Source organism: Monopterus albus, unplaced genomic scaffold (assembly GCF_001952655.1).
Source record: "Monopterus albus unplaced genomic scaffold, M_albus_1.0 scaffold62.1, whole genome shotgun sequence".
NCBI classification, from domain to species: domain Eukaryota; kingdom Metazoa; phylum Chordata; class Actinopteri; order Synbranchiformes; family Synbranchidae; genus Monopterus; species Monopterus albus.
Genome location: NW_018127942.1, coordinates 1,401,335 through 1,422,028, shown reverse-complemented (window position 1 = coordinate 1,422,028; position 20,694 = coordinate 1,401,335). Strand labels below are relative to the sequence as shown.

Genomic DNA, 20,694 nt, shown 5'->3' with positions numbered 1-20,694 from the left:
AAAGGCTGTGCACTGTTATTTGTGGGCTGTATGCCTGTGTTTTGTAGTCAGCATCTTTTATTTTGATATTCACTGCTGAGCCCTGCACAAGGCTGAAACAGCTGTCACCGCTGATGACGTCACGGCCTGAGGAGCGTGCCGCTATTCGGATATCATGGTGAGCCTTAACCGTGTTTAGCGTAAAAAAAAAAACAAAAACGTAATTTAACATGACTACAGTTCTGGACTATGTATTTTATTGTTTCCACTGCAGTTGTGGAGTTTTGTCTCCAAATTTAGTTCCTAAAGGAACCTGCAGCAGCGTGGGTCAGCTTACGTTAGCTAGCTAGCTTGTTGTCAAACTTGACTGCTCAGTCACCCTAGCTAAAGTTATCAGAGTTGACTGAGAACTAAGTTACAGTGTATTAACGTAGCTGATGTGAATTTCATTGCACAGATAACAAAAGTCGTTTTCTCTGGTATATAGCCTAGTATTGTAACTTTTTAAAAATAAGGAGAGAAAACTGGTGGAACGTTGACTGTTGAGACAACGGTAACGCTAAATCATCTTATATAACGTAGTCTGTATATAAACCATTAACGGCTAGCTAAATAAGACATAAGGCTGGTAAGACACCATTCATAAAAGGGTGGCTAAACCAGCCACAGTACACTCTAATAACACGAGATTATTTTTAGAAATACCGTAGAGCTGTGTATCTACAGACCCCTCCATCTAATTGAGGCTGTTAGCCTCTTATTTTGGAAAGCATATGATCCTAGTAAATACTGTTATTTAGCAACAGCACTGAGTATTTTTATATCAGGCACTGGTTCTGTGGTGTCACTTTGTCTTAGCTGCATGTGTCTGATGACTTTAGTCAGCAATGAGATTTTTTTTTTAAATCCAGGGAAGGTTCTAAAATTGTTGCTGAAGATGTTGATTATAAGATGAGTCAATAGATTGTGCAAGATAGTGTTCTCTGTTCTCCAAGGCCATTTTTTGCTCATCCTCGCTCCCTCCTTTGTAACCATAGATTTACTTTATATTGACTAAGCTGTAGAAAATGAATGAATGAATGATAGAAGTCACTGGAGAGAACAGTAAAACCATAGTTGCATAAAACTCACGGCCAGACCTTTTTCATACGCTGAAAAGAAAGGCTTGTAACATCCTAAAATTAGATAAGTTTTCACTTCTTTAATTTCTATATCCTGGTTTCAGGCGTGGTATCAGCCTGTTTATATTCACAGACCAGTATTGGCCAGTCTGTATTGATAATAGATAATAATGCAGAAGTGCAACATTGAAAGGCAAGTTCATGATTGTGGCACATCATCCAGAACATTTGGCACTGTCTTCCATACGTAACAGGTTCTGTAGATGTATGTAGGCTGGTGTATTTTTATGTAAAGTGTTTGTATGATTGTGTGCAGAAAATAATTTCAAATGAGCAAACAATCCAGTCCAAGAATTGAAGAGGTCTCATGCTTTGTTTTAAAGTCACACATACTGTAGCAGCGCGCACCCTTCTGTATTGAGCAAAGAAAACCTCAAGGGATTCTTTTATAGTTGTAACTCTAATTTATAGATGCCACTTAGGCTCTGAAACATTTCCATGATTAATAACTAATAAAGGGACAAAGCTAGGGGGCACAATTGCTAGACACTTCTTCAACAGTCACATGTCCAGTTGTAGCATTTCTATCCATTTTTGCAACGGCCTCCAGACAGTAGTGCAATTTAAATGCCTGAAATTTTCACAGGCAGTAACATTTTCAAGTAAACATATCCTTGATCCCTTAACTTAATAATTCCTCACATTAGATATGGGTTTTGCAAAGAGATGTTGAGACATGCTTCAGTAGTCGTGTATTGATCAAACATAAGGATCAAAGGATTCAAGTCCACCAATTTGAAATAGTGATGTCTTTCTAAATTCTCTACAGGAGTTGACTCAGCAGGGAGAGGTTGATTTTGGGATGCGCCCCTGTGGTTGGTTAGAATGTCTGATGGGGTGTGGCCAAATGCCCTGGTATAAACAACTTGATCACGTCCTACACTGTGTCTTGTCATGCTGTAATTGAACATCCCTCAGTACTAGTCAGCAACAGTTCAAGCAGATTGCTTGAGCAGTTCAAAGCAATTTAGTTGTATAATTCTGTCGCTGAGCTCTATAACAAGGCCTGTTGATTTTTGCTGATTCTCCAGAGTGAAGATGAAGTCCACCGTGCCCTTATTACTCTGGGTCCTGCTTACTGTTGCAGGGCTGAGCCAAGCTCAGGTCAAGACCTCTCTCATGGATTTGACCAACAGCATTGTGAGCATCCTACCCAGTCTCAGCCGCCCGGTAAACCACAGCCGTATCTTCTACGCAGTGATGTTTGATGCTGGGAGCACTGGGACCCGCATCCATGTCTACACCTTCATCCATAGTGACTCAGGTAGAGCTGGGCAGGGCTCAGATTACTTTGACCTGCTTTAATCATTTCATCATATTAGTCCAAGGTGAGAAACCTTTTAAATTGTACCTGTATATACAGAAGCAAAGATGCCATACTGTGTTAACATGGCATGTGAAACACTTAAAATGAGCAATTGATTTCCAATGCAAACAGCAGCATACCAAGCTGTTTCAGATCTTTATGCATTTCCTCAGGTTTCCCTCTATCCACTAAATTCTCACTTCTGAGGACATAGGTCATACTTGACATCGTTTAATAATAATCCAATTTTGCCAGTTAGTATGCCTCATCTTGAATATGGAGGTATGTTCTGCATATGTATGCTAAGCGGATTTAGTCCTTTTAATGCTTTTAATAGCTTCTGCATATTTGATGTGGGTGGATGTTGTGTCTTTTTTAGAGGAGCTGCCTGTTTTGGACAATGAGATGTTCCATTCCATAAAGCCTGGTTTGTCAGCATATGCTGATGCCCCAGAAATGGTGAGTTAATTGTCAAATCTCATCAGTTAATGTGAGCCAAAGAGGAAAGGTCTTTTGGCTCCTAAGAAACAGAAACACTGCCAGTAGTCTCCCTCTGTGTGGAATCAAATAGCTAATTAAAGTAAGTAGGAACTGACAAAAGCAAAATGACAAGTGAAGAATCAGGCAGCTGTGACTAACAGAACACGAAGTGTTGGCATTTTGTCAACACAGCCAGTCACCCTGTTGTCAAGGCAGTTCTGTGAAATGCTGTTTTATCATGAGCATTGTCTCTGGTTTTAAAGGCAGGACACACTGTGAGGATGTTATTGAAGGTGGCCAAGAAGACCGTGCCTCGCTTGGAGTGGAAGAGGACCCCGGTGGTCCTCAGAGCCACAGCTGGACTTCGGCTGCTACGCACAGAGAAAGCTCACGCGCTTTTGGACCAGGTAAGAGTGAATTGATACTATGATGCGAGATACGATTGAGATCTTGAAAGCACTGTTTACATAATGCCACCGACGCTGTAAAGTAGAGTGCAGTTTTTAATTGTAGGGGAGTTGTTAGGTGCTACATTGTCTGACACCTTCAAAGGAAAGTGCAACCTCTTCTGCAGTGAAGGAGGCAACGAAAAGAACATTTTCAGCGCTATGGCAGGTGGTACAGAAGCAGGAAGAAAGGTGTTGTTATCAGAGTGGTGTGAGCTTAGTGTTGAAGGTTCTTGTGGAGGGGATAAAATACTAATGGAAGGCCCGGGGCACCTTGGAAGATAAATGATACTTTATTAATCCCCTTGAGGGAATTAATTAATCCCTTCAAGTGGAGGGCACCTCTGGATGCGCTACCATTACACTAGATAACATTAAGGCCATTTCTCTGCTGCTTCCCAGGGCTCCCTTGTGCTCTCCTTCTCCCCCTTTCTCTCTTGCTCTTACCCACTCTGTGCTATCTTCTTGTTCCTTCTCAGGTCCAACATGTGTTTGATGAATCTCCCTTTCTGGTCCCAGACAACAGCGTCAGCATAATGAATGGCACAAACGAAGGTAACGTCTGTCCACCGATGAGCAATGCGTCTGTCAGATATCACAGCCACTCATGTTCTCTCTGCAGCACTTTGTAGGTGACATAAGTGATCCTTCTGCCCTCGCCTTAATGTGCTGTGCAGTTTCTGTAAGGAATCTTTGTTTACTGCAGACATTTGACTAAATTGCAGTAATAGTATAGCTATCTTTTATGATGACACTTAGAAAATTAAATTACTTTTCACCACAAAGTTGTTGTGGGCTGTAATTATGTGGTGAACAAAATATTATTGTCTGTTCTGCCATAGTGTAATTGATTTGTCAGCATTTCAAACTTGTTGAAATTACAGCTCTTACACATGTTTGCACATTTGTATACGAGGTAACCATTGTAATTTCTGCCAACATTGTCGTTAGCTTTTTAAAGATGAACTTGTGTATTCCACCTGAAATGACTGTTTTCTGTTTCTTGGTTTGCTTATTTTGTAAATGTAGGTATTCTGGCTTGGATATCTCTGAACTTTCTAACAGGTAAGTACTGTCTTCAGCAAAACACTAATATTTAATATGCTGTATATACAAATTTAATTTAGTGTCTGAAACTGTCATAGTGCCGTCTTCTGAATGTACACTGCAACAGTTTCTGTGCCTAAAGAAGACGCCTCAGTGTTGGGATTTTATGTTTGGGCTGCACATGTGCCAAATCACCCAAGGAAAAGTATGGCACTGTTTGCAATTTTCTGCTTTTCTGCCTAAATTGGTCATGAAATGTTTAATGGGTGTGTATAATAAAGGCAAGAAAGGTCATGATTGATTGTGTTTTATCAGCTTAGAAATTTTGTGTTTGTTGATATTTGACTTTGGTGAAGATCAGATCACATTTCACGACCAATTTATGCAGAAAACCAAGAAACTGCAAACAGTGCCATTACTTTTTAGCTCTTTCTGATGTGGCTGCTGGACTAAAGTGGGAAATGTTTTCAGGTCACCTGAATGCCCAAAACAAGAAGACAGTGGGGATACTGGATTTGGGCGGAGGTTCCACACAGATCACTTTCCTGCCAAAACAGAAGGTCTGTTGTTTAATTGCATGTTTAGAGATGTCTCTACAAACGAAATGTAATTTTTGGTGATTAGTAACCCAAGGTGTCCTTCATATTACACTGCAGAAAACCATTGAAAGTGTTCCTGTTGCTGATTACGTTGCCAGTTTTGACATCTTCAACTCAACATTTGAGTTGTACACTTACAGGTAGTAGTTTTGATAATTTCATAAAACATAATTCCATTTGAATTTTATGGTATTGTGTCAATCCCTGATTTAATCTATTAAAGGTGATTCTTTATATTCTTTTTAATTGGCCTCCATTATTGACTAGTTCTGCTACAGATGCCTCTGACTCTGTTGTTGTAACTTCATGTGGATCTATTATTTATCATCAGATGCTAAATACCATTTGTTTGGCCTATTTTCAGAATGACTTGTTACACATACACCGTTTTATGGTTGATTGTATTTTATCCAGCTACCTCGGACACGGACTAATGGCAGCACGACTGGCTACGCTGGATGCTTTGGGTGCAGAAGGTACTGTGCTATACATGAAGAAAAGGTGTTCTGTTGCCCTTAGCTGTGGGTCAGTGTTGTTCATTGAGTGTCTCACTGAGGGTGCTGAGTAACAGTGAGTCAGTTCTTTGCATTTCTCCCCTTGCCTATCTCTTCATCAAATACTGAGAGAAGGCAGTAACAAGCCTGACATGAATCACTGAAGGTCTTCAGAGAAAGTTATGTGACTTGATTTGAGGCTGCTGAGCCAGTTAAAAGATTAAATGAGTTATTTCTGTGCCCTCACAGGGTTGGAGTGGCGGGTTTTTAAAAGTTCCTGTCTGCCAAAGAAGTACAGCGATGAATGGAGCTTCGGAGGGCTAACCTACCATGTTAGCGGGGACCCAGATGGTAATGACCTGTTTAAGTGTAATCGAACATAAATAGAAGAAATCTAAAGCTATTGTTTTTGTGGAAGTACAGTGGGTTAAACCAATAGTCTTAACAGGCTATAAATGTCTGGCATATCTGACATGACAGAACATATGATGACAAAACACTCACAGCGAAGTCTATTAAAATGGACCTAACTGAATTATGCATCGTTTCATAATGTTGCTCCAACATGAGATGCATCATTTAAACCACTGTCTGTTTCCTCTCCAGGTTATTCAGGATACAAGCTTTGTTATCAGGAAGTACTTAAGGTGGTGAAAGGGATTATTCATCAGCCATATGAGCTCGAAGACAGCAGTGTTTTCTATGCATTCTCCTATTACTTTGACAGAGCTGTGGACGCGGGACTTATCGGTTAGTACACGCAGCCACTGTACACACCTTCTATAATTATACAGACCCAGTAGGATGTTTCTCCAATGGGAGACATGAGCAGGAAAATGTGAGTCATCTGCACCTGTCTCAGTGGATCTGACAAGCTTTAGGTATATTAGAGAAATTGCTGTCCTCTGCTAGTCCAAGCTGAAAGGCTGAAAGCTCTATTATCGGTATTATGGAAATGTGTATGTAGATGAGCTCTTGTAATGAATAGTATAGCATTTAAAATGTAAGTTTGATCCTAGTCACCCCTTGTTGCAGATGGGGTCCAAGGAGGGATGCTGGAGGTCAGAGACTTCAAGAAGAGAGCTAAAGAAGGTGAGATGGGCAAAGCAATGTATTGTTACTATGAGAGATTTGCAGCTCCCTGTACAATGTGCATCTCAATAGTCTGGAGTTCTATCCTCACTGCTGTCTCAAATCCTGTCCTCATCCCCTCAACTGAATACAGATTGACTGATTATCCAACACGATTCCCCTTTTCTCTGCACAGTGTGCAATAAGATGACCAAGTATCCTCTCATCAGTCCTTTCCTGTGTATGGACATGACCTATATCACTTGTCTTCTCAAGGATGGGTTTGGCTTCAAGGAGAGCACTGTGCTGCAGGTGAGATATTATTACTGTTATTAATCAACAGGATTTGTGGTCCTGCTTATAAGGATGCAACAGAAGGGATAAACTGGAAGCAACATTTTTCAAAGGCAGGAAGGCAATAAAAAAAAAATCAACTGTTCCTAGTTCAAAGATGTGTAACCCAGAATTAAATTTATTGAATCATTATTTATTAACTTGCATAAAAAAACAGTTGTCTGAAATAACTACGATCATATTAATTGACCCTGGATAAGTAAATGGTGATGTATAATGCTACTACCTCTGATCCTTTTAGTTAAAACACTTTATAGTACTTTTTAACAAGCAGTCAAAGGAGTGACTGAATGTATCTCATAATAAGGAGCACAATTCCTACTCTGAGGTGAAGGAGAAAAAGATTCTAGACAAAAATTCTGTTATTTTATTTCAATAAATACAAAATGCATTTGGCTGATTGGGTTTCTCCCCCTTCTTAGCTGACCAAGAAAGTGAACAACGTGGAGGCGAGCTGGGCTCTGGGTGCCATGTTGGACCACTTCCACAACCTGATCCACTGAGGGGAAGTGAAGAACAAACACTGCTACTTAATAACAAGTAATGTGCACTACCTTATCTAAGTGCTCCAGACATGTGCTGTTTGTTTCACAAGAGCAGAACTAACCTCATGAGTAATTCTTAATTTCTTTTTAAAAAGCAATCATTCTTACGTGTTGATATATTGAGCTATAAATGAGCAGTGTGTTCCCTTACTCTAAAAGTGAATCGCTGGAGGTTAACATTTCAGTGAAACATGTTACCAGTACCACTCAGTTTATGCAGCTTTGGGCATTACTGAATAATAATAATAATAAATGTTTGTCTTATTCAGGCTGATAAACGGGGTGGTCTGGCTGGTTGTGCTGTGCAAGACCAGTGTATACATGCAGCAATATGAGACTGTGCTTCCAGTTTTAATGGAAAGTGTTTTGTTATTACTAACAAGGATAATGGGGTTTGTGTGTGTCTGGCTATATTTAAGTTAGCAATATGAGTTTTAGGTAAAGTGGGACTTGTCTCTCATTTGAGACCATTACAGCATTTCAACCCTCAGACGTCGGGTTACACTGATTTGCACAGAACAATGTACGCTCATTATAAACCTCTCATTATTTCTTTGGGAGTATTTGTCTTGGAAAAACTTGAGGAAAAAGGCTGTTTATACAAACTCTGCCATTTCACACTTGTCAAAATAAAACCATTATTGGTTGCTAATTATATCTACAGGAGTTAAAGTCAGTGACTAATCTGTTTACAGATGTCTATGTTTAATCCACTGTGAGTGAGTCTAGTGCTGCTGAAGTAGGTAGAAAATGACAGCTGTCATGGCAGACTACAGCAGTGCCACTACATCATCTCCATATGCATGGCCTTCGGTCGTCATGGTCACCAGCTCATGTGGCTGAGAGAGAACTACCACGGAGTCTGCAGAGCCTGAAGGGAGGGACACAATCACAAAGGCAAGTTGAAAGAGGAGAAAATTCCCAATCCTGTCGGTGAATCCCATTTCCACTAAATGCATCCATGTTCCCCTCACTTGTCTTTTCCTTGTGTCAAATGCAAGAACAAACTGAGAAGAGAGCGGAACCAAGGAAATGCGTTATAACTGACATGAGACGTCCTTTTCTCAAGTTTCCAATCACCAGCTGATTTCTGATAAATGGGAATGTCAGTCTAACAGATTTTTTGTGAAGGATACACTCGTGTATCCTCAAGCAGCTTCCTCCGTCCTCACTCCTGTCCTCAAATGAGTACAAGGAGATGGATTCACTAAATAGTGAATCACCTGCAGTTTTTTCTTAAATTTAACAGTCAGTCAACAGGCATAATCAAAGTTACATCATAAATGATGGCAGTAATTTCACTGTGGTTGTAACTTGGGACCACTATTCGACAAAAATCCTGTGTTTGACAAGATTTTTGTGACCCTTTATTCTTGCCATGTTACATAATTTTGTGGTGTTTATAACCAATTCACTGCAGATAGAGGTAGCAACTATTCCACAACTATTAAGCCTCAAGTCAAATGAGTCAAGAAAACTAAATGGAAGGAACTAAACAGGAAAACTGCTGCGTCTCAAACGGTGATTAAAAACACTTCACGAGACAGCAACACCACATGTTGACTCAGCGCTTCTGGCATAAACAGAACATTAGGAATTTCACCAAGTTAATGTTTACTCCAAAGCTGCTGTACTGTAGAATTCTTTGCTTTTGTGTATATTTTGTGTTATACATGTGCAAACACCTACCTGGTGATCTCAGCATAGCATGATGAAGATTCATGGATTCCACAGTTGTTGTCATGGTGACCATACTATCTCCGTTTTCACCGTCAGCCTCCAGGAGGCTGCTTTGTGTCAGAGCCTCTCCTGTCAGTGGCAAACAACAAACCTTTGTTTTTCCCCCACACATCAATTCACAAGAAGTATGAGATGGAGAGTGACACATAGCCACCATCAGTCTGAGAAATCAATGTTCAAACCTGAAATCTGCTCATTATTACTGACTTTCTAAGTTAGTTTGCCGCTTTTTTTTTTTTTAAGGACTAGCAATTCCAACACAGTCTGATTTATCCAGTAACTGTTAAATATAAATAACACAAACTACCCCTCTGTTGTGAAGCTGCTCTGCTTTTACAAAAGACAAGCCTCTTTGGGGAGGCTGACCCGAATAAATCTGTTTATAATTAGAGCTTTGGCAGCATTTCCTCTGTGGTGATTCAGCTGCGGTGGCTCCCCACTGGTAGAGAAATGTTACGAGAAGGCGAGTGTGCTGTCTGCTCTGATTGTTTCGTGCTACAAAACTAATTTAAGTTGATTTTGTACACTCAGACCATATGCTGGAATGTAACAAGCTCACTGAGAGACATTTTTAATCCAAAGAGGTACTGAAACGGAAACTAAGAATGGAGGCAGGAGTGAATGTGGGTAAATTTGCCGGTGGCAGATTTATTCCACTATCCATTTGTTTATCTCGCTTACTTGTAAGGAGAATACCAAGAGACATTTGAATAAGGTGAGATAAGCCTGAAGACATGAATTTGAGTTAGCCCCATTTTAATTTTGATATTACATACTTTTCAGACTAATTCAACCTCATCCTAACAGGCCTCCTTCTGCAGTAGAGTTGTGCTGTGTCTGCTTTTTCAAAGATATGAGCAGTCTAGAACAATTCAGCTACAAACCCTGAAGAAAAAAAAAAATTATGATAAATTTTTAAGTGCCAAAAGTCATTAATGATTCAAGAAATGTTCCTAAATGTAATGCGGACCAACACCAGTGCCATGCACGGTAAGATGTATAAACTCCACAATCCAAGGATTAGCATATCCACCTACTGCACTGGGTGTGGGTGGGGGTGTGTGAGAAGAAGGCTGAGAGAGAGAGAGAGAGAAAGACCTGTTTCTCTGCTTTCGCTGCTGAGCCCCTCCTCTCCGTGTCTCTTTCTCATGTGGACATTTCTGCTGCCAGACTGAGAGAAAGTCTTCCCACAGATCCCACAGTGATGAGGCTTCTCACCTAGTAGACAAACAGAGAAACACAAAGAGATGCACTATCTGTTCTGAACTGATACAGCATGCATCTCTTCAGTTCACATGATCATATACTATATCTGGCACACAGTAATTACAAAGAAGTACTTTGCTGTGCAGCTGTAAAACTGTGTCCCACTCACCAGAATGTACGAGCATGTGTTTTCGTAGACTGGAATACTCTGCGAAGGATCGCCCGCACCCATCTGCTTCACAAAGAAAAGGTTTCTCTCCTGGAAGCAGCCACCCACATATACATACTGTTAACTCCATGATGCAAAGACCTAATGTAGTAAAATCTCTTTACTGCAGAAATGTGCTTTAAGTGTCAGATGTGAATGTGTTTAAAGCGATCTTAATGGCCCAACGCTATGCAACAAACTAAATCTATGGAAGTGTTGAACACTTTTTTTTTTTGTTTATGGGATCTGTGGTGATAGACGACCTATTATGACAATGTAAAAAAAAATGTAGTAAAACTTCTAATTAAGCAGCTTAGTATAGCTCACAGAAAACTGTTCTGAACGCATAGCAAAATATAAACACTGCACAGTATAGCTGATCTAACCAGTCCCTAGAGAGAAGCAGCAGACTGTGGAACAGGCTATCAAAAATCTTAATGTCACCCTAAATAAAACATGACAGAGTACTGTTGCTCATTGCAGCAGTGAAATGGAGGCGCCAGGGCTGCTGACGCTTCAGATCTCCAGCCTTGACTGCACCAAGGAAGCATTAAATGAGCACAGTCAAATGGCCTGAGTCAGTTAATGCTTCCAGCATGTTTTGGACTTTTATATGTGGGTATCTTCTGCACCCCACCTGTGTGTATGCGTCTGTGGTTCTTCAAGTTTCCTGCAGTGGTAAACTTCTTGCCACAATTCTTCTCCTTGCAGATGAAGGGTTTCTCACCATTGTGAGTCCTCATGTGAACCTGCAGCCTCTGCAGCACATAGAAACTTTTCCCACAGCCCTCTGTGCTGCACCTGAACATTCGGTCATTCCTGGGAGTCGAGATAAGCAAATAAACAAGGCTGATTTTCTCCTCTGCACGTTTCCTTTGCAACAGCCCTGAACAGGGTCAGACAGAGCAACCGCAAATAGATTTCCAACACTGAAGTTAACTGAACCCATGCAGCACAAGTACACAGTTCAAGTCTCAGCTGTTTTTCTCCCATTTGCATGCTCTCCCTGCTTCCACTGCAAAATAATCAGTGGTAAACACGACCTGAGCTGAGTATATACTAACTTAGTCTCAAAAATCTTGGAAGGGGTGCAAGATTATACGTGTCATCCAATAAATATTAGTGATACAAGTTTTGCTGCAGGTAACAAAGAGTTTCAACATGCGATTGTGAAATTATTTAAATTAGCTTGGACTCTTTTTGGACTCAACACCAAATATTTGTTGCATTAAATGTTAGGATTGTGTAGTGGTAAGAATCTGGTGATATGATGTATATCACAATGAGAGGATTATGATTTGATATATTGTGATATATCACAATACAGTAAACAAGGTGATTTATTGTTTCTTAAATCTATTTTTAGAAAAATTCATAAGCAACACACCACCATATGCATGAAATCTACTGTTAAAAGGCTTAATTTTTATGTAATCAGAACAAGGATCTGCATTTGTCACAGTCCCTGTAACATCCAACAACATACCACTACTTGGCATGTGAACTATTAATTTAAACCAGATATTGTGTTTTTGAGAATCGATACAGTATCGCAAAGCATAATATCATGATAGTCAAGTGAATCCGTATTTTCTTACAGCCCAAGTTACAGGTAATATTTACTTTGAATTTTCAGTCAGAAGCCAAGGCTGCAATGCACAGAACCGTGGTGTACAATAACTTCTATAAAAAGTTGTAAAGCGGATTAACCTGCAAGCTTGCATTATTATTTTTCAACTTGGAAAACGTATCCACATTAGCCAGGATTTGCACAGGGCTGAATATTGATGATTTGGCAACAGCATCTTGTTGGGACTGCTGCCTGATTCTATTATCTTCCACTGCAGGGTGTGTAAACATCTTACCTGTGTGTTTTGAGGTGGTATTTGAGATGAGCCGGCCAGGTGAACGTCCTGCAGCAACCCTCAAACGAGCAGCGCAGGATCTGCTTGGAGAGGGGGCGGCTGCTCCGAGACAACAGCTCTCGCTTATCTCCGTCTGCTGTCAAACTCTGTGTGTGGTCACCTAGGCAACCAGAAGCAAGTGTGAGTGAGGTTGAGCAGAAAACAATCCAGTAGCGCCAGGTGGCCGGCCTCTGGAGCCTGGCTGTATAAAAGCTAATCACTGGGTACTGACTGAGACCCGCCGAACAACCGCAGCCAAAAGAAAACAACCGGAAGCTGAATGCAATCACTCTCGTTTAACCTGCCTACACTCCCCGCTTTGAATGTCTTTAACAGTTCCAATTTTGCTTGCAGCGTGCCAGCAGTAGTGCACCTATAACTGATAACCCCAGTGCTGAAGGAAACTTGTCTAATCTAATGCAAGTTGGTGGGAGGGCAGCCATTACAGTGTCTCAGTTAGAGGAGTTGAGACCCACACTGGAACCAGTTCCAGTCTGCTGCAGACAGAGCTAGTGCTTCACCAGCTCAAAATAAGCTGATACATTTCTCACTCTCCTGTTCTGTTCTTGGCAGATCATGTCAGACATCCAGGGCTGGATCTGGAAAAAAAAAGGCCTCTATACTTCATTTTGATAAAAAATAATAAGGTAAAGGAGAAATCACACGTTTTAATAAACATGCAATATACAATGAAGATGCATTTAAGCAGATGATTATGAACCACAAAAACAGGCTAAACTGGAATGACAGAAAATAAACTGGGACCCAGGGAGAAAGGCAGAAAACGTCACTCCAGGATCACTTTTTAATCAGGACCTCCAGCTAAAATAGGCTCCAGTTAAAATAGGCTGTGATGTAGTCTTGACTCCTGGTGTGAGTCAACAGCGTGATACAGCACTGTGTGCTGCAGGATAGACATCTGTCTAATGGTCAGAGTAGAAGCTTTACACTGAGATAAGGTGAAGATGCTGATGGCTATCACTAAGTACGAAACGTATAAAATGCAGCAGGAGAAGAGGGCAACATAACTGACTCAACAATGAAAGCAGAGTTTGAAAGGCAACTTAAAAATATTATACCAAAGCAAATCTGTGCAGTTGGTGTTGTACCCTACTCTGTGACTCCATCCATTTCTGTGAGCTAATCGGGAATTTCAGCCATACTACCACTGCACATATTTTTATTCTACTTCACTGTATGCTTTGTTTATGACTGCTATAACCAAACATGGTTAGAAACAGTGTTTAGAATGGGTCACAAGGCCGGTGCTCAGTCCTTGCTCGATCTGGAAGACATTCTGGTCCATCATGATGAAGGAAGTCTCAAAGCTCTTATTTCTGCTCTGAGGAGCGAGGAAGCTGCCTGGAGGAGCTATAACCAAGGATACACGAGTGCATCCTTCACAGAAGTCTGTTATGGATTAACACACTCCTTTGTAGCCTGTAGCTGCAGTATGTTAACTGTTTCCACCTGATTCCAGCTAAGCTAATCCACCTGGCTGCTGCATGCATCTTAAAATTAAATAGACACGTTTCCAAAGATGTTGAACTATTCCACCAGCCTTGTCTGGGGGTGTTCTATTATCCTTTCCTGAAGGTTATCCTGATGGCTTGATTACCTGGTTGACCTGTTTGTCTTCCTCTCTGTCTTGTCTTTCTTGTTGCTTCTCTTTGCTCTTGTCTAACCTGTGTGTGTCTTTATGGCCACTGCAGTTTTAGCGCCTCACTCCCTCTCTAAGGCCTGTATTAGTCATAATAATAAATGCACATCAGCTCATCACAGACAAAGCACACCAGCATGCACTGAAACATGGTCATACTTCACGATAATGTAGCATTTACTGCTCTACAGGGTATTTGTAACCAAACCTCTTAAGTCTATTTAGACAAAGCTACAAATTCATTTGGATTCAGTTTTAAGATGAGAAGTGTTGAACACAGTTTCAGTCAGTGCTAAATACACAGAAGTCTCATCTCACTGACCTCGCTTCCCTTCTGTCTGACTTGGATGGCTGCCATAAGTAAACCAGCAGAAAAACGTGTTATCCCTGCACACAGGCTTGTTTCTTTGTTATTTTGCTTGTTTTTCTTATTCTACTCTAAAACGTGACATTACATCACAGACAGCTGGTGGCAGCACTGCATACACTCATCAACAGAATAGCACAGTATTTTTCTGTGAACAGCCTGTTTGACAATGTTCCAATAAAAACTAGAGAAACATTTCTGCCTGTGTAGAGAAGACAAAGTGACCTTACCATTGCTGACGCTAGCAGCTCTGGCATCTTGGCTGGCCTTGGCATCTCTTGCAAGCTGTGCCCGCGTGGCGGCAATCAGGCTGTCATGTGCCAGCTCCTGGACCCGCAGATACCAGGGAGCGCTGCCGTCTATCCCGTAGTCTCCCGATGAGACGCCCTCGTCGTCATCCTCTCCTGTGCCATCTGCAGCAAAGATCAGGGACTCAGAGGAGGCGGTGATGCCTGAGAAGGAAAGAAAGACAGTGAAACAAGAGAATCAAGGCAAATGCAATGTTCTGTAAGATCAATGGACTGAGCCTCTCCAGGTCATATTTCTGAAGTCATTAATGTCCTCCCATCTTGCTCAACAATTTTGGATTTAATGTTACGGCTTTACTCTGAAAGGGGAAGAGGATAAATATTCACAAAAAACAATCCCTCTTCATTCAGGAAATGAATTTGTAACAACAGACGGAAAACAATTCTGTCTACACAGAAGTCTTTTCTATCCTCACATCTCTCAGACAGAACCTTGCACTCGGTACAAAAGGTGTACATCAAGGGACCAGAATTAATTTATTACTTCAACTGAATGTGTCTGCCAAGGATCATTTGTTCCAGCCAAAATAATTCACACTTTTTTCATAAAAATGTGTCACCACATTTCTTTTTACTGCTGTGTGTGGAATCAGAAGCTGTGAAAGAAGCAAAGTTTGGATGCAAGCTCAGATTTTAGAGTTTTAATGTTCTTTTATTGCAAGTCATCAGAAAGTGACTCATCACAAGGGAATAATGTTAGGTTTTTTTTAATGAGGGCTGTGGCTAGAAACCTCTAATAATTTGTTTCAGTTGATTGTATGACCTAGAAAATGTGGACAAAACAAGGAAATAGCCATAATAAGGTTATGTAACAAGAGGAAACACTGATTTTCTCTGTTCTTAAAAACAAGACACTTCTGCTTTGCTTACCTTTTCACACCAGCACTAAACAATCAAATGTTAGTGTCACAGAAATGAAAAGATCAGTGTGGTAAAGTGATGCCTTGATTATATACCATATGGACTGTAAATGGTAAATGGACTGTATTTTATATAGCACTTTCTCACAGTGTGTTGCACTGGCCAAAGCGCTTTACAGAAGATCATACACCATTCACCCATTCACACACCGATGACAACAGGCTGCCATGCACCGGCGCTAGTCAAGCCACCATGAGCAATTCGGGGTTCAGTGTCTTGCTCAGGGACACTTAGGCATGCAGGGAGACCGGGAGTCGAACCACCAACTTGCTGGTCAGGAGACGACTGCCCTACCTCATGAGCCACAGCCACCCCATATACTGCAGCTTGGTAGGTATAACTGTCTGTTTCTATGTACATGTTGGCAGATTGGTGCTTCTTTACCTTTTGCCAGGTTTAGCAGGACGTAGGAAGTGCTTTCTGACTGCTGCAGGTCATGGAGGATGGGTGGGGGGCTGGGTGAGGCCCGTGTGTGAGAATGCGTCTGAACCACTAAGGGGGTTCTCGCCGATACACCTCCAAACTCTGACAGGGCGGTAGAGCTCTCATGCTCATGGCTCAGGGCTCCATCTGAGGAGGAAATCAGTCTGTTAGTTTCTGATTTGAGGAAAACAACGAGAACCATCTGTAAACAATCGGCACACATGCACTCACTGTAATGGAAGTCTCAGAGGTAGTAAATATGATTTATCAAACATGGATGTGCAAAGAAAATGCAAGTTTAAAACACTGAAACTGAATATAAACATGACAAAACTCCAGATAACACCTTTAATTAATATGGTAATACACTTCTATGTATATGATTGTATATGATGTATCTGCATTGTCAGATATTCACTTACAGGGACAATTATGCACACGTGCACACACACACACACACACAGATATACACCTAAATCATGATTAGCACATTTACATGTGGAACTGAATCTAGATTGTCAGTTAAACATTTCTGGATTTGAGTTATTTACTGTTTTTCCCCATTCTGTTCAACTTCTGTAAAAACACTGCAAAGATTGAGCAACCAAGGGACAGAGGCGTAGCCTTTCCTTGGCACAGACATTTTAACTTTGGGACTCTGACAGTTAAGCTTTTTTGCCAGTTTATAGATTTCATACATCAGAATAAGGACAAATATGCAGCAACATTACTGCAAGCATGGACCATGTCTAACCACTGTAGTAAATAAAACATAAGGCAACAGATTGTTGGCCTAATAATAAAAACATTTGTTGTACTCAGCCTGCAGGTTATAGTGTAGCTGTCTATGTTTATGAATGGACAGGAATTTCAGTGTTTGTAAACCATAACATTCAAAGCAAAAATAATTGTTGACCACTGGCATTTGTGTACATGAATTCTAGTATTCCGACCAGTGGTGGGGAGCATTTCCTTATCCAGATCAAAGATCTAAGGACAGAGGGAGTCATATGCTGTACATATCATAAAATCCCTTGAGGCAAACTTGTAATATTGGCCTATATAAATAAAATTTGACTTTGCTTGACTGGTGGGTATGACAAGACTTAAGCATTTGCTGACCTGTGAGTTCCAGAGGGCTGCACAGGGTGCTCTCAGCCGGAGCCAGCAGAGGCAGGCAGGGGTGTTTGGACTCAGAGTCCTCCAGGCCCTGCACCAAAGGAATAGATGCGTTCTGCACAAACTGCACCAGCAGCTAAGAGGGGAAACAGACAACAAGACAAATGTCAGGACATGAAACCCACGTGTTATTTAATGTATTAAGCCACACAAAATATACTCCATAAAGATGGAATATGAGAATGATGTAAGATTACCTCTGGTTTGGAGTCAAGCTCATCAGAAAGCATGGGTCACCCTGTATGAAACCAGTGGAATAAAAGGATAATAGTGATCCGTTAAACGCACCCAAATTTGCTGCCACTGGCTCAAGTTTAATAATAATACTTTAAAAAGAGACTTTCCTCGAAATGGACCTACTAACTGTGAGATTCTTTCCCGGTCATAGGCTCAGGCTGCAGGTCATCTTTGAGTCAAAACCATCACACTACCACACTCTGCGATCAAACAACAGGACAAAACGTCAAATTAACAAGTAAAAGTCTCGACTTTACTAGCTGACAGCGAGTCAGTACCAGTTCTGACAATGAAACAACATTAAATGGAATGCAGCTAGCGTTAAAAACGGGCAATGCTCGACATTACAGTCACAGTTCTGCGTCAACACTGTTGGAGAGACAGCCAACAACTTAGCTAGGAGGGTTAACAGTTACCAAAACTAGCTACCAGGGCTACCAGCCAGATGTTAGCTACCCGGTGTCAAATCCTGACCGCGGACGATACGCCGTTCATGTATTTAATAGCATTAAACATACAGTATCATTAGACTACTTTGTTTACCTTGTAACAGTCGTGCAATTTAACTACAGCGTGATGAAATAGCTGGATAATTGTCTCACCACAAACTAGCAGATCTGTTCTACGGAGTCCCTGATGGAACAATGTTTGAACACTTCCGCGTTTTCCATAAAATGGCCCTGCGTCACTGACGCCATCTAGTGGCTAAAATGTACCCTACGTAAAGTCAAAAGAATATGTGCACTGTATAAAGGTCTACTAAAGCTCAGGTGCCGGATTTGGCCAACAGCAAAACATTTAACCTGGAAAAGTAACCGAGCTCTAATATCTCATGATCACAGACACACTTGAGCCTATTTTTTGGCATTGTCCCCGAGAGAGTCTGTGAAAATAGGTTACTGTAAATTATGTGACAAGACTATTGCATCATGAGTAAAGATGTCACTTTCAAAATCATTAAGCATGTTTTGATCTAGCAAAATTGAAAAACTAAAATTCTATTTCATTGCAGTGTAGTGGAGGCATAATAGACTTTAAGGATCGCCATATGATGCCATTTATGATGTCAGTTTGTGCTGTAAGACAACATATTTCTATTTGATTTGTTTTTTTCTCAGTTTGCCAGGTGTGATGAGAGAGGTGTGTGGAAAAATCCAAAAATAAACACTTCGGTCTTGTGGTTTCTCACCTCTCTCCTGGATTCAACCCCTAATGCTCTTCCTCTACATGTAACTGCAAAGTGCTGTGTGAACTGACAATCAAGAAGCAGTACCATTATTTTCAACAGAAATGACTAAAAAATGAGAAATATAACATTATATTAATGAGAACATTGGCTTTGGAGAGACATTTATTATTACACAAACAATGAGCCTGTAACTTAAACAAAAAGAGCCCTAAAGCACAATGCATCAAACCTTTCCCCATCTCAGTTTACTGACATTTGATTGGTAAAGGTGAAGTGTCATTATTTATAGGTCCAGGGTCCTCAGAGGCTTTAAACTAAAACATGACAGTTCTTGCTAAATCCTCCACAGCGACAAGTCACATGAGGATTTTAACTTTCTGCAGTTACATTTTTAGAATTGAAAAATAATTGCCTGCAAGCTCCACTGCATTTCAGTCTGCATAATTACATCAAAGGAATCCAACACCCAGCCTTTCCCAACACAATTTCATCATTTACCATAAAACAAACAAGCAAAATTATTTTGGTTAATAATAATATTCCAATCACCACTGTTGGAAACAATCACAATCCTTTTTCCAAAGATTTCCAGCATCTTGAAAATGAAAGAAGGCAGACTGAAACGCACCAAGGAAAGGCTTTTAAATGAAAAACTCACAGGCCGATGTTATAAAATTACAAATGTAGAAACAAAACTATTCTTTTCAACTTTTCAATTCGCTTATCGTTCTGAATGCTAAAAAAAGAAAATAATGGTCACATAACACGATCATATCACAAGGGTAATAATCTATGCCAAAGCATGGAGCATATACAATCGACTAATCAGACTTATGGCTTGATACAGTTCAGTCAATGATGTGGATCATTACAGTGAGCTGATGATGTCCACCCTCTAATAGATAAATGTGCTATGGTAAAAGCTAAAAGGCCGCAGACAAGGAACGCTCTTAAAAAAAAGATGGATATAACCAGCATTATGCTATTTTCAGCCAAAACCTGACCGATCTATTTGATATTTCAGCACCATCACTTCTTTCACTGGCAGCGAAGCAGTAACAGAACAGTAAAATCTAATTTCACTAAAATAATTTAAACAAACAAACAAACAAAAAATAATAATTATATTAACATCAGTTCCAAGAATATAGCATCTGGGTGTCTGATTGAGGAGGAACTTGTCTGCAAAAGAGTTCAAATTAACTCAGGTAAACATTTAGGTGAATGTGTGAGATGTGTTGGTGGGCCAAGAAATAAAAGGAAATTTGCATTGGTAGGCTCCCAACTCTGACAAATGTTTGACAGCTGTGACAAGAGCCCAAACATGCTGGCTTTTTTTTTTTTTTTTTTTTTTTTTTGCCTAGAAAGACCCAAACAGTGCCAGCAGCCTCACTCGAAGCCTTCATTAAAGGCTTAAACTAATTACTGCACAGACAAAGCCCAGACATTATGAAAAGTCACATCATGTTGCTTTTCCATGCACCTAAAATGATTTTGCTGTGAGTCAACTGTGGCTTATAAAAACCTTAAACTGAGAACTGAAAAGGATTTACAGTATAACTGTGGTTGCCACGTTTACAGACCGGGTGACAGCATGTAAGTATTTCAGTTATTTCTGCAACTCCTCCTACTGAATTTTGGAAACCATGGGTCATTAGCATAAACACAAAAACACACTGAAGTCCATTGATAAATGTATTGTAGATCTTCTGAGCAGTTGGATTAAAAACATAGCACACAGCTTTTTATGTGTTTTTACTTGTAGTGCACAGAGGTATCCGATTATCAATGTATCATTGGCCTCAACATCATGTTAGTGTTTTTTTGCTGAGGAGCAAATATGCAAGAAA

General features: G+C 40.5%; 2 protein-coding genes across 10 annotated transcripts; one reads left to right on the top strand and one right to left on the bottom strand.

The window, feature by feature from the left end:
* The first annotated feature begins 46 nt into the window (after window positions 1-46).
* entpd5b (ectonucleoside triphosphate diphosphohydrolase 5b) lies at window positions 47-8,293 on the top strand. Of its 4 annotated transcripts, none has more exons than XM_020603675.1 (15): window positions 48-157; window positions 2,192-2,424; window positions 2,846-2,925; window positions 3,210-3,353; window positions 3,872-3,947; window positions 4,422-4,457; window positions 4,911-4,999; window positions 5,096-5,178; window positions 5,453-5,514; window positions 5,782-5,883; window positions 6,139-6,282; window positions 6,568-6,624; window positions 6,800-6,915; window positions 7,380-7,497; window positions 8,223-8,293. In XM_020603675.1, the coding sequence occupies exons 2-14, from the start codon at window positions 2,199-2,201 to the stop codon at window positions 7,458-7,460; spliced, it is 1,296 nt and encodes a 431-aa protein (XP_020459331.1). In that variant the 5' UTR covers window positions 48-157; window positions 2,192-2,198; the 3' UTR covers window positions 7,461-7,497; window positions 8,223-8,293. The 4 variants fall into 4 exon arrangements, with proteins under 4 accessions (XP_020459333.1, XP_020459331.1, XP_020459330.1 ...); XM_020603674.1 differs by having other exon boundaries at window positions 8,198-8,282; XM_020603676.1 differs by lacking the exon at window positions 8,223-8,293 and having other exon boundaries at window positions 49-157; window positions 2,248-2,424; window positions 7,380-7,482.
* znf410 (zinc finger protein 410) lies at window positions 8,249-18,324 on the bottom strand. Of its 6 annotated transcripts, XM_020603670.1 has the most exons (12): window positions 18,199-18,306; window positions 17,763-17,855; window positions 17,616-17,656; window positions 17,362-17,494; window positions 16,201-16,386; window positions 14,818-15,039; window positions 12,522-12,681; window positions 11,294-11,475; window positions 10,618-10,707; window positions 10,341-10,460; window positions 9,192-9,311; window positions 8,249-8,373 (listed from the first exon to the last, which is right to left on the bottom strand). In XM_020603670.1, exons 3-12 carry the CDS (start codon window positions 17,646-17,648, stop codon window positions 8,273-8,275), a joined length of 1,347 nt encoding a protein of 448 aa, XP_020459326.1. In that variant the 5' UTR covers window positions 17,649-17,656; window positions 17,763-17,855; window positions 18,199-18,306; the 3' UTR covers window positions 8,249-8,272. The 6 variants fall into 6 exon arrangements, with proteins under 6 accessions (XP_020459326.1, XP_020459324.1, XP_020459323.1 ...); XM_020603668.1 differs by lacking the exon at window positions 8,249-8,373 and having other exon boundaries at window positions 8,381-9,311; window positions 18,258-18,324; XM_020603667.1 differs by lacking the exon at window positions 8,249-8,373 and having other exon boundaries at window positions 8,381-9,311.
* Window positions 18,325-20,694: the final 2,370 nt, after the last annotated feature.